Source organism: Phyllostomus discolor, chromosome 6 (genome assembly GCF_004126475.2).
Source record: "Phyllostomus discolor isolate MPI-MPIP mPhyDis1 chromosome 6, mPhyDis1.pri.v3, whole genome shotgun sequence".
Lineage (NCBI taxonomy): Eukaryota > Metazoa > Chordata > Mammalia > Chiroptera > Phyllostomidae > Phyllostomus > Phyllostomus discolor.
In genome coordinates this window covers 89,826,181-89,839,824 of record NC_040908.2, presented here as the reverse complement: position 1 = coordinate 89,839,824, position 13,644 = coordinate 89,826,181, and the positions used below count along the sequence as shown (strand labels likewise).

At 37.6% G+C, this 13,644-nt stretch overlaps 1 protein-coding gene across 1 annotated transcript in view; it reads left to right on the top strand.

The window, feature by feature from the left end:
* The window catches only part of ATM (ATM serine/threonine kinase), a 163,905-nt gene that overhangs the window by 120,767 nt on the left and 29,494 nt on the right, over nt 1-13,644 (top strand). Inside the window, 10 exon segments of the mRNA XM_028514270.2 lie at nt 348-467; nt 4,899-5,133; nt 5,652-5,819; nt 7,084-7,197; nt 7,854-8,068; nt 9,090-9,297; nt 10,443-10,556; nt 10,926-11,084; nt 11,523-11,661; nt 12,810-12,892. Of these exon segments, the coding sequence (XP_028370071.1) occupies nt 348-467; nt 4,899-5,133; nt 5,652-5,819; nt 7,084-7,197; nt 7,854-8,068; nt 9,090-9,297; nt 10,443-10,556; nt 10,926-11,084; nt 11,523-11,661; nt 12,810-12,892 (1,555 nt within the window).

The following is a 13,644-nucleotide window of genomic DNA, read 5'->3' as shown; positions in this document are numbered from 1 at the left end:
TGTTACCATTTAAGTGCTTATTATGTCCTTCCCTCTTAGGCTCTTTCATACTTTCATACGTATTCTGTAATCACGGAGGTAATTCTGAAAGGGAAGAGCTTAGATTCATAGGAAACCAGTAACGTGCCCAAAGTTTTGCAGCCATAAGGGGCAGAACTGACCCTCAGATCCAGGTCTGTCAGACCTGAGACTTTGTTTTCACTGCATTGTACTGGGGATGAGAATATCAGTATTGTTAGATCAGAATCAGAGCCTATGATCAGAGCTCTTTGATGATAGATTTGAACTTTGGCTTTCCTGAAAACCTCGCCTCAGTTTTCCAGTCGTCTTGTTTCTTTTGTCACTAGAGTAAGAGAAGTGGAAGAGCTGTGTAAGGGCAGCCTTGAGTCTGTGTATTCACTGTACCCCACGCTGAGCAGATTGCAGGCCATCGGAGAGCTTGAAAACATCGGGGAGCTTTTCTCAAGGTATGTGATTCACGTGGCTTTGTCATCCTCAGTTGTGGTTTTTCTGTTACCAGGAGTGACTTTAAAAATCAAAATAGAGACCAGTAGATTTGTTCTATCAAGATATAAAAGTTGATTAGTTTAATGAACTGTGGTCTTATTAAACATTTTCAAAAATAATGAATATAAAATTTAAGCTTTAAAATTTAGTTTCAGGTGTTTTTCTTTTCCTTTTTTTTTTAATCCCTTACCAAGGACATGCTTATTGATGTTTTAGAGCAGGGAAGGGGGTGGGGGGCGGAAATATCGATCAGTTGCCTCTCATTTGTGCCCTAATGGGAACTGGGCCTGCAATCCAGGCATGTGCCATGACTGGGGATTGAAACTGCAACCTCTTTAGAGGATGATGATTTAGCCAGCTGAGCCACACCAGCAAGAGCTATGTTTTCCTTTTTCTACCCAAGATAAAAGTGTTTCCTCATATTTTTTGCTATAGCATACAATACTCAATTCTAGCACTACAAGAATTGGCATTAGTGCCATCTTATAGAGACTCTGCCGTGCTACACTAGAGGCTCCCTAAAGGTGCGCCCATTCTCTTGTTTATTATTGTATGCCCAGTGCATGTTCCTGTTGACTCATTCATACTAAACATTCAGTTTTCTTTATTCAGTGACTGTCAGTGAGTTCGGAGTAGGTGTGTAGAGGAGACTGGTTCTTATTATGGTGAGATGTAAGTGATCCAGAATATTGGCAAATGAGCTAAAGCAGCTCTTCTGGATGCTACAGATCTGTTTGGATTCTTTAACCCTGAGAAAGTCACTTATTTGGGAAGGGGGCCTCACTTCCTCATTTCTAAAATGAGGGACTTACATTTGATGGCCTCTAGGGGCCCTTATAGCTCTGTCATTCTGAGTCACTATTATTATAAGAGGAAGGAAAGAGGGTATAATTTTATGCTAAACTAACGCTTTCTTTGAATATGCTTTGTGAGTACAAGGAGGAAATTTTAGAGTCAGGAAATAATACGGTTTTTCAAAATTGCATTATCTAAAGAGTAAAGGAACAAAACTGCTTTCTGCTTTCATAAGTAAGTATATTGGTAGTTCTTATTGACAATATTCTAGGAACTTTTCCTCTATATGAAATCTGTCTTATACTAAACACAGGATAGGATACCTTAAGAAACCTCTGAAGAGTAATACTGGCTCTTTCTCTGATAGGGAATTACAAGGAAGCGAGAGAGAGGGAAAGTTGGATGAGCTGACTCAGAGGGTCCATGACGCAAAACTATCTTTATACTTATGATAAGATGTTATTTCTTTGTTTTGCTCTCATTCGCTCATGTGGTACGGTGAAGTTTTTGAGGTATCAGAAAAATATATTCCCAGTTACCTGCGAACACTAATAACATACTCCTCACTTTTTCAGCTGCATACCTGTATGAGGGTAGATTTTCTTCATACACTTCAACCAAAACATCATATCACAGCAAACCAAATGGAGAAGCAGAGAAGAGAATTCAGTTATCTCTATTAACCCAGACATCAAAGAGATTTGCAGAATACAACTCAGTACCATTTTCTCACTAAATTTTGTTTTGAGAACTGTGGTTATTTTTAATGTTATTTAGGGTATATAGTAGATTTATTGTTATTTAAATAAATTAATGTATATTTGCTATTTTATCAATTTTAGTTTCTCATACAATAAATATCAATAGATATAATTCAATAAAGAGAAGCTCTTTAGGGTCTTCAATAATTTGTAAGAATGTAAAAGAGTTTCTGAGATTAAAAAGTTTGATATCTCCTGCTCTAGGATCATTTTGGGAGGAATTCATTTTGGCCCTATGAATTGGTGTCACTGTGTTCTTCTTTATCAAGCAGTAAAGAGCTTTCGTTTACTAGTCAGCACCTTGTCGTCTTCTTTATCTCCCTGCTTCATCTTAATTTCTCTCAATACAGGAGTCCCAAAGGGTTAGACAGTGTCACCTAGTTTAGACACCTGGGAAGCGTACTATTCATGTAAAATAATTGTACAACATGCATTTTCTCTTCCTTTAATAAATAATTTTGGTGTATGAAACATTTGCCATCATTTCCTTCCCTGGATTGTGAGTTCTTTAACAGCTGCAGTTGCGTGGAGTCATCCCTCTGCCTGCTGGGTACTGTGGGTGATTAGTGGGTTGATTTCATCCCCTTGCTGACACGTCCTCTTTTACCACAAGGAGCACTGAAGCAGGATGAGAGGTCTAGGGGTCTGGTGTGACAGGCCTGATGAATGTGTTCTCATTTTAGAAGACAGTATATTTAGAAATGCTGCTTTTTATGAAGTCTGAGTATTTTTTTTAATATATTTTATTGATTATGCTATTACAGTTGTCCCATTTCCCCCTTCACTCCCCTCCCCCCTGTGCCCCCTCTCCCACCCACCTTCCCCCCCTTTAGTCCATGTCCATATGTGATACTTATAAGTTCTTTAGCTTCTACATTTCCCGTACTATTCTTGCCCTCCCCCGATCTATTTTCAACCTACATTCTATGCTACTTATTCTCTATACCTTTTCCCCCCTCTCTCCTCCTCCCATCCCTACTGCTAGCCCCCCCTTGTGCCCACTATTTCTGTGGTTCTGTTCCTATTCTAGTTGTTTACTTAGTTTCTTTTGGTTTTGCTTTAGGTGTGGTTGTTAATAATTGTGAGTTTGCTGTCCTTTTACTATACATGTCTTTTCTTTATCTTCTTTTCTTAGATAAGTCCCTTTAGCATTTCATAAAGTAAGGGCTTGGTGATGATGAACTCCTTTAATTTGACCTTATCTGAAAAGCACTTTATCTTCTCTTCCATTCTAAATGAGAGCTTTGCTGGATAGAGCAATCTGGGATGTAGGTCCTTGTCTTTCATGACTTGGAATATTTCTTCCCAGCCCCTTCTTGCCTGTAAGGTCTCTTTGGAGAAATCAGCTGACAGTCTGATGGGAACTCCTTTGTAGGTTACTGTCCCCTTATCTCTTGCTGCTTCTAGGATTCTCTCCTTCGTTTTTACCTTGGCTAATGTAATTATGATGTGCCTTGGTGTGTTTCTTCTTGGGTCCAACTTCTTTGGGGCTCTCTGCGCTCCTTGGATTTCTTGGAAGACTGTTCCCTTTGCCAGTTTGGGGAAGTTCTCCTTTATTATTTGTTCAAATAACTTTTCCACTTGTTGGTCTTCCCCTTCTGGTACCCCTATAATTCGGATGTTGGAACGTTTAAAGGTGTCCTCGATGGTCTTAAGCTTTTCTTCGATTTTTTGAATTCTTATTTCATCATGCTCTCCTACTTGGTTGATTCTATCTTCCTTCTGGTCCACTGTGTTGTTTTGAGATTCAGATTCCTTCCTTTCACAATTGGCTCTTCTCCGTGTGTCTTCCTGCATCCCTTTTATGGTAATCTGCATTTTTTCATGTAATTTGGATCCAAAATCCACCAGTTCCGTGAGCTTCCTGATCACCAGTGTTTTGAACTGTGCATCTGATAGATTGGCTATTTCTTGGTCACTCAAAAGGATGAGTCCTGGGGGTCTGATCTGTTCTGCTGGAAACATATCTTACGTCTTTCCCCGTCTCTCCTATTATTTTACTTATTTATTTATTTTTTCTCCGGTCTGGTCGCTCCTGTTACAGTGCGGGGCGGAGCCTTAGGTGTTCACCGGTGCTGGGCGCCCCAGTCGCTAGCTTGTGACGTTATATGTGGGGGCAGGGGCGGGAGCGGGGACAGGAGGGATCAATGGCGACCCTTCCGTTCTCCTGGAGTCAGACACTCCCCTGGGCTTCTGGGCTGTGAGCTCTGCCCTGATCCCCAGTCGCTGCCCCACTGATTCCCCCAGCCGCCGCTTGCGTACTCAGGGATCACCGCTACACCACTGCGCTCGCTCCTGCGTCCCGGATTGCTGTCGCGCCGATTCTGCGCCACATTTCCCCCCATCTCCGCGCGCCTGCGACCCGCGCCAGCCCCACGCCTGCTCGCTCGGCTCGTAGTCCCCTACCAGTCTGGATGTACGGGTCTACTTCAACTTCTAGGCTGTCCGTCTTCCATTTAGATAAATCTTCTGACAGTTCTGATATTATGACTGCAAATCATTGTTGTAAATTATTGTTGCTTTGTTCTTGGTTGTGCGAGGAGGTACGGTGCGCCCACCTATTCCTCCATCTTGCCGGAAGTCCCGGAATCATCGAAGTCTGAGTATTTTTAAGAAATCTTTTAAAATGTTCATTGTCTGTGGCCTCTCTTCCAACCCTCCAAGTTCAGACAGTTTTGTAGTTTTCTAAATTTGATCCTTATTTTGGATTATTTAGAAGTTCCAGTCTTGTTACCATAAGAACACCTTTATATTCTATCTTAAATTTAGAATCTGCATAATAGCAATTTGTTTCCACTTTTCTTGTTTACCTGAATTCTGTGATTTTGCTTTCAGATCAGTTATGGATAAGCAACCCTCTGAAGTATACATAAAGTGGCAGAAACACTCCCAGCTTCTCAAAGACAGTGATTTTAGTTTTCAGGAGCCTATCATGGCTTTACGCACAGTCGTTTTAGAGCTCTTGATGGAAAAGGAAATGGAGAGCTCCCAAAACGAATGTTTTCGGGACATTCTCACCAAGCACCTTGTAGAACTCTCCATACTAGCCCGAACTTTCAAGAACACCCAGGTAATAAGACATGAATCTATGTCATCTCACCTCTTGACCTTCTCTTTATTACCTTGAAGATAGAAAGGATGAGTAAAAAGGCAATGTCACTGTGAGACAGAGATTGCTATTAGAATACTGCATAGCATAATTGCTTAAGCTAAGCTTTCCCATTTTTGAATTAGAATTTAGAGTTATACCTGAGTTTAAGCCTGGACAAGGTACTTACCCTTCTCTAAGTCCAAATTTTCTGTTTATGATATGAGAAGATACCTAATATATTGATAACAATTCAGTGATTTTACATACTATGTATATTCATACTCATATACATACACATATATACTGATATAAGAAAAAGAGGCAGAAAAACAGTGGGGGCTAAGGAAGGCAGGAAAACATATACATAAGATAATTCTGTTCAGTTGTCTAGTCCTCAGTGAATGGTAGTTACTGCTTTTAGTACTAGTAGTGGCAGTAGTAGTGGTAATAGTACCAATAGTAAAAATTTTTACTGCTATGTGTTATTTTCATTTCAGCTTCCTGAAAGGGCAATATTTAAAATTAAACAGTATAATTCACCTAATTGTGGAGTTTCTGAGTGGCAGCTGGAGGAAGCGCAAGTATTTTGGGCAAAAAAGGAACATAGTCTTGCCCTGAGTATTCTCAAGCACATGATCAAGAAATTGGATGACAGCTGTTCAGAGGTTCACTTTTTTATTGGCTGAATTAGTATTTTACTGTTTTAAAAAATATACTGTGCTTTATATGTTTTTAATAAGTTCATATTTCTGTGAAGGCCTTGAAATTACTGATTCATGAATAAGAAACTGTAAGAAGCAGAGTGGGGGTAGGAGAGGAGAATGAGGAGGGAAATGGGGAAGGGTTTTCAGGAACATGTATGAAGGACACATGGACAAAACCAAAGATGGGTAGAGTCAAGGGTGGGAGCTGGGAATGGCTGGGGTCGGGGAAATGGAGGCGGGTGGAGACAACTGTACTTGAACAGCAATAAAAAAATGTTTTTAAAAAAAAGCTGTTAAGGAGTCTGAAAAATTAATATTTGTAAAAGGATTTAGAAAGTATTCATTTTTTCCATTTTCAACAATTCTGTCAATCCATCTTGTAATAGAATTATTTGATTTATTCCAATGCCTTTCTTAAAAACTTTCTACAGAATTCCAGAAGAGTAGGTGGGAAACAAACATGAAATAGCTACTATAAATTTGGAATAAGGGAAAATGCATGAGAGGACAGAAATTTTTAAAAATCAGGTTGGCATAATTGGCTTGTCAATCTAAATACTTCTAAAATATAATGTCTGATATTTTATCTAACATTACCTATTACTTACTGAGAACATGGCTGCTTCTCCAGCTTTATTTCTAGCACACAGTGGACAAAAGTAGAGGCATTTGTATAGCAGGTCTCATGAAGTTTAAAAGCTTTAGGCACAGTGGTGTCCTCACATACACCTGATTAGTGAATATCAACTTAACTGTACTTCTGGTATTGGGCACTTGTATGACATCTTTCACTGTTAGAGATTTCATTATTATACCAAAGCACTGGGGGCCAATATTATATGATGTTTAAATATTGCTTAACAATATTGGCGCTGGAGTTGCTTACACTCTTTGTACCTCAATTTTACTTTGTACTCTGCAAATTATGGATAATAATACTCATTGCATAGGATTAAATGCAATAATGTACAGAAAGCCCTTAGTAAGTTCCTGGCATATAAAAGTACTCAGTAAGTGAGTTGTTCTAATAATAATAATACTGATAATTATGAACAGTAGAGGATGATTATTTCACAGACTTATGCACTTGAATTATTAAAATAGTTGTATGGTAAAAACAGGTAAAGAAAAACATTGTTAACCTGCTTCTTTCTTCTGAGTGGAAGATATTTTTGTATAGTCCTGATAACAAGTTACATTTTTAGATTTTGTTTTTCATACACAGCATGACCCCAAACTAAAGCTTATACACACCGAATGTCTGAGGGTTTGTGGCAACTGGTTAGCAGAAACCTGCTTAGAAAACCCTGCAGTCATCATGCAGACCTACCTAGAAAAGGTAAGACTTTATAGCAGCCCTAAGACAGTTGTTTAGCATGAGTATACTTGATCTTTTTCGTCAAGATTAAATTTATTTCAGAAGCAAATAAAGTATGGTTTCACTTTTCCGTATTTATTACTGTTGTAGCTCTATATAACTTTAGGGCAGAATGAAACAGAATGTTACTAAAGCAGGAGTGTATTTTAAAAGTAATCTCTAATGTGTCTTCCGTTTACCCCCCACCGCAACTACTCTTACAACAAATTGTTTCTGATCATGTCTCCATTTATTTATCAATAAAACTAGCTGATTAAGGAATGTGCAAGTCAGCCTTTGCTATTTATTTGTAGTCCGACCACCCAACAAGTAGTGCTAGGACTTCAGTACTCCAGCTATTTCTTTATTTTAACTATTTTGGAAATAGGTACCTCACTAAATAAGTGTAACATGAAAAGCACAGTGATAATTATCTTTAAATTTTATGGAGCTCTTTGTTTTTGCACAGTTCTTTACAAATATTAGCTGTCATTATCAGTTGTTTTGAAAAGTCAAGAAAATACTGTACTTCGTATACTTTAGCTGATAAATTAGTGCAGGGATTCTTTGACCTGAGTTATTCTTTAGATGCTTTTAGTACCTGTAAATATATAGAAATGGATTGTGTTTTCTTGAAGGCAGTGGAAGTTGCTGGAAATTATGATGGAGAAAACGATGAGCTCAGAAATGGAAAAATGAAAGCATTTCTCTCTTTAGCACGGTTCTCAGATACTCAGTACCAGAGAATTGAAAACTACATGAAATCATCAGAATTTGAAAACAAACAAGCTCTCCTGAAAAGGGCCAAAGAAGAAGTAGGCCTTCTTAGGGAACATAAAATTCAGACCAACAGGTAATTAACTAGGTGTGTACATGTGACAAGATGCACAGATATACAGTGACTGTGTATGAGTGGGGACCCAAAACCAGAATTATCTTTTGGAGGACAGGCTCCTTGTAGTATAGTCTTTCTCTACTAGGTGAGTGTTCTAGGAACCCATCAGTGTACTAGCTTGTGTTGTTGTGAGAGGTTGTATTCAGCTTCAGTGAGTTTTCTTTTTTGAAGACTCTTTTAACATGTTTGCCCATTTCATGATGGGTGATTTATGAGTGCATCTGCCCATACCATGCTTAGTGTCCAGTTTTTTACCAAAAACAGCATGACCCCCATGTCCCACCCTACCTATTCACCCAATCTTTCTGAGCAACTTTTTGTTTCCCCGGATGAAAAAAGTCCTCAGAGGGAAATGGTTTGCTAATGTGGAAGAGTGAAACAAAAAATGGCAGAAGCACTAAGAAGCTTCAAATTTTATGAGTTCCAAAACTATTTTGAGCAGTGGAAAAAAACTCTCAATAGTTGTATTGCATCAGATAGAAAGTACTTTGAAGGTGACTGAAGTTTAAACATGTAAGAATAAATACATAGTTTTTTATAAATAAATTCTGTTTTTGAAGAGGTTCCTCCTCTCTCTCTCTCACACACACACATACGCACACAGATACACAGAGCACAGATCATGAACTTGTACTCTGGTTCTGAGCTCACTGTTAGCTTTTTGGTTACCTTTTTTGATATATTTAAACATTTTACTTAGGCCTACCTTTGGTCTGTATATTTTAGTGTAAGTAGAGAATAAGGTTAACTAAATACCTTAGGTAGAGCCCACTTTGTCTTTGGTTGCCTAGGATAGCTTTTGAATTGCACAAACTTATTTTAAGGCAAAATGTAAATTTTTAAAAAAGATAAGTTTGTTCCATTTATAATCCTTAGAATTTTCCTTTTTCTGATTTTTCATTTGTGTTGTATATTATATGATTTTATAGTTCTATAAAACTTGATAGCTTTTGTGTTGTGCTTTAATTATCAATGCAAGATATGCAGTAAAGGTTCAGCGAGAGTTGGAGCTGGATGAATGTGCGCTCCGTGCACTGAAAGAGGATCGTAAACGTTTCTTATGTAAAGCAGTTGAAAATTACATCAGTTGCCTGTTAAGTGGAGAAGGGCATGATATGTGGATATTTCGTCTTTGTTCCCTCTGGCTTGAAAATTCTGGAGTTTCTGAAGTCAATGGCATGATGAAGGCAAGTTGTGTTTTTTACCTAATATTCCACCCTGTGCTGTAAAAGCTTATAATTAAACCTATCAGTGTCATGGGTTATGTACTTCTTGTATCCCTAGTACTTGGTTCAGTGCTCATAGTACATATAGGTTCAAGTTACATGTGAATATGAGTAATTAAGAATACACATGTATTCTTAGCTCTGATGATGCAGTTTTATATGGACATGGGAGAATTTAGGTTAGTCCTGTTTCTTCTCGATTACCATAGGAAAGTACCCAGAATGCTAAATTGGGGTATTCAGAAAGCAGTTAAAAATTAATATGGATGAGTTTGTTCCCGCTGGTTTACGCTTTTCTGGGATTTTTACATTGAATTACTTTTGTAAATGCAAACAATATATATATTTACAAAAGCATCAAGACAGCAGTATTTTGTTGATTTGTATTTTAAAATGTTAAATGTTATTGATACCTAGTATTTTTTTTATATTTTATTTATTTATTTTTAGGGAGGGAAGGAAGGGGGGGAAAAGGGGAGAGAGAGAGAGAGAGAGAGAGAGAGAGAGAGAGAGATATCAATGTGCAGTTGCTGGGGGTTATGGCCTGCAACCCAGGAATGTACCCTGGCTGGGAATCGAACCTGGGACACTTTGGTTTCCAGCCCGCGCTCAATCCACTGAGCTACGCCAGCCAGGGCTATGATACCTAGTATTAAAGTTATTTTAATTATATATATGACAATGAATTTGAAGCTTAAAAGTAAAATAGTTCTTCTGGATGAAAAGATTGATAAAATTCATAGTAGGTACAATGAATCTCTGCTACTATTTCACAGTCCTGTTACTTTTAGCATAAAAAGTGTATTTAATTTTAATACACTTCTTCAGGAGTCAGGATCACCATGGTCTGAGGACCCATATTCTTCCCCCTGGGAAGTCACTGGATTATAAGCAGTGCCAAGTATTTCAGTTCCCGGTACAGTTTAACTTAGGATCAAATACTATGACTTACCGATGAATCAGGAAAAAGTATACTTAGTAAAATGTTATTAATAAGCACCAGGTGGTTGTGCTAGTTGAAGAGCATTACCTTAGGATAATTTATTTGCTTAGGTGTGAGACTATTTGAAATGCATTGTTTCTTAATTTTGTATTTTTTTTAATAGAGAGACGGAATGAAGATTCCATCATATAAATTTTTGCCTCTTATGTACCAATTGGCTGCTAGAATGGGGACCAAGATGTTGGGAGGCCTGGGATTTCATGAAGTCCTCAATATTGTAAGTAAACCTGAATATCAAAACAAGAATTGCAGTTCTTTTATATCGTTATATACCATATCAAATATATACTACTGTTCCATTCTGCAGCTGATTTTTTTGGAAATACAAAAAAAAAATCTTAGTCACATTTCTTATGATATGTAAGGGCAGGAAGGAAGATTTCCTTTTGTCTCCTCTCACTGCACACAAATTACTCAATTTCTCTCTCTCATACTCATGTATCTCTGCCTCTCTTACACATATATACATCTCACCCACTGTGGTATCTAGTAATATATCTTAATGTTAAGCAAAATGAAAAGTGTTGTAGATTTCATACTATTTTGTTTGTTTGGATAAAACTAATGGCTCTTCATTTTCTGACAGCTCATCTCTAGAATTTCAATGGATCATCCCCATCATACTTTGTTTATTATACTGGCCTTAGCAAATGCAAACAAAGATGAATCTTTGACCAAACCAGAGGCAGCAGTAAGGAGTAGAATAACTAAAAATGCACCTAAACAAAGCTCTCAGCTTGATGAGGTATTTGGATTAAACATACATAACTTGTTGAATTATGATATTCATGTTTTTTAAATACTATTTTCCTAAGTCTCAGGGCTTCTAAGAATGTGTATTGTGACTATATTCAGTTTGTAAATTCTTAGTGATTAGGGTGCAACCTAAAAGTGGTTCAAAATTTCTGAATATTTCTGAAAGCACAGAAAGTACCAATGATATTAAAAAATTTTTTGTCACAGCAAGGAACAATGAAAAATACAATTTCAAAGGATCGCATGCCATTTACTCTTGAGATTATTGTACCTTTTATGCATTTCATCCCTGTGGAGATTGTTTGGTTTGGATTGAGGGATTATAGTCCTTCCCTTATCTACGTGTGTGCATACACTCTTTTTTTCTTTTGTTATTATAACTGAAGTGTCAGGTATTTTCTTATGCATTGTTTTTCTTTATTAATAGGATCGAATCAAGGCTGCAAACAAAATAATCTGTACTATCAGAAGCAGGAGACCTCAGATGGTCAGAAGTGTTGAGACACTTTGTGATGCTTATATTTTGTTAGCAAACTTTGATGCCACTCAGTGGAAGAATCAGAGAAGTATGTGTTTATAAGAATGACTGTTTGCTTTTTGCTATGTTATTCTCTGTATTTGTGATATGAACATATTGGTGATTACAGTTTACAGGTGATCCAACATAATTTTTATCTAATAGCTTTAACACCCTGCACTTTTTCACTTCATATCTTTTTTTTTAAGATTGTATTTATTTATTTGTAGACAGAGGGGAAAGGAGGGAGAAAGGAAGGGTAAGAAACATCAATGTGTGGTTGCCTCTTGCGTGTTTCCACCAGGAACCTGGCCCACAACCCAGGCATGTGCCCTGACTGGGAAGAGAATCAGCGACCCTTTGGTTTACAGGCCAGCACTCAGTCTACTGAACCATACCAGCCAGGGCTCATTTAACACCTTTTGGTTGGACTGATAATAGATGACTCACTGAATTATTTGATTTCTGTGAGTAATCTTCTGTTGCAGAGGATTGCATAGAAGCAAGTTCTTTAATTAATAACTGAGAGTCTTTAGGATCAGAGGTTTTTAAAAATGGGGGTTAGGTTACTGTGTTGTGGGAGTTAAAGTCAAAAGGCCTCCATTTCCTTCATGGAGTGCCTTGCATGTAACCCATCACTCTTCTTGTTGTGTCTGTTCAAATAATTATAAGTTGCTATAATTTCTGGTTATATGCATTATTTTATAAGTATCTCCCTCCCCATACTTTCTTTAATAATGATACTCCTTTTTCTGTTCAGAATTATAGCTTCACATTTAAATTCTTAATACTTTGAAATAAGAATGAGACTTCTCATTGTGTTCTTCTTAGCAAACAAAAATATTGTCATGCCCTTTAGTCAGTTTTAATAATAATATGGCAGGGGTATACTATGTAATTATCTTATGCAATTTCTTTAAAAAAGCATGTAATTATCTCAGTCTACCCCCTCAGATGAAATGTGGTCTAATAACCAGCACCAGGTAACCTGCAAACACATTGTAAGCCATGTTGCCCATTGCACGCTCTGACCCTGAGCTGCACCGTGTCCCAAGCCCCTGGGTCTCCATTTCTAAATCAGGGCCTAAACCACGGATCAGCCACAGGTTGGGTCTTTGGCATCTGCTACATGGTGCTTTATCTTCAGTGCTGTTCCTCAATTTTGGTTGTCACTAACACCTTTTATTTTAAATACAGAAGGCATAAAAATTCCAGCAGACCAGCCAATTACTAAACTTAAGAATTTAGAAGAGGTTGTTGTTCCTACTGTGGAAGTTAAGGTAATTTACTATGACTGTTTTGACATCTTTATTTTTATTTTTTATTTTAAGATTTTATTTACTTATTTTTGGACAGAGGGGAAGGGAGGGAGAAAGAGAGGGGAAAGAAACATCAGTGTATGGTTGCCTTTCTCATGCCCCTAACTGCGGACCTGGCCCACAGCCCAGGCATGTGCCTGTCTGGGAATAGAACCAGTGACCCTGTGGTTCACAGGCTGGCACTCAATCTACTGAGCCATACCAGCCAGGACTGTTTTGATATATTTAGTAAACTTAAATTGCCTTTTTTTGTAGGTCAAAATTGGTTAAATATTGGCAATTTCATCTGTTTCAAACTATAGTTTTTTTCACTATTAGACTCCCTTTACCCAAGCCTCAAACTACTTAAGGCCTCTCCTGCTTTCCTTTCTTTTGCCTTCAGTTTATGCCTCCATCTTTCCTATGAAGGTCTGTAGACTGTTGTCTTCACTGTCCAGAAGAAGGAAAGGGTCCATGTGCTTATGCCAAGATTAATTTTCAACTTGGCAAGAAAGTTCCTAATTGTGTTATTGGTTTAAAAAGTTCTGGATGCATTAGAGTATGCTGACTGTGATATATCACAGTATTAAGTAATGCAGTATGTATTACAGTGTAAATTTAATTGTAATGTACATGATACTTTAACAGTGTCATAATGATCTTTTATTACTACAAGTACCCTGTGGTCAGGCAATATATGTAAGAATAAAGGTTATAGTTTAGAAAATGATATT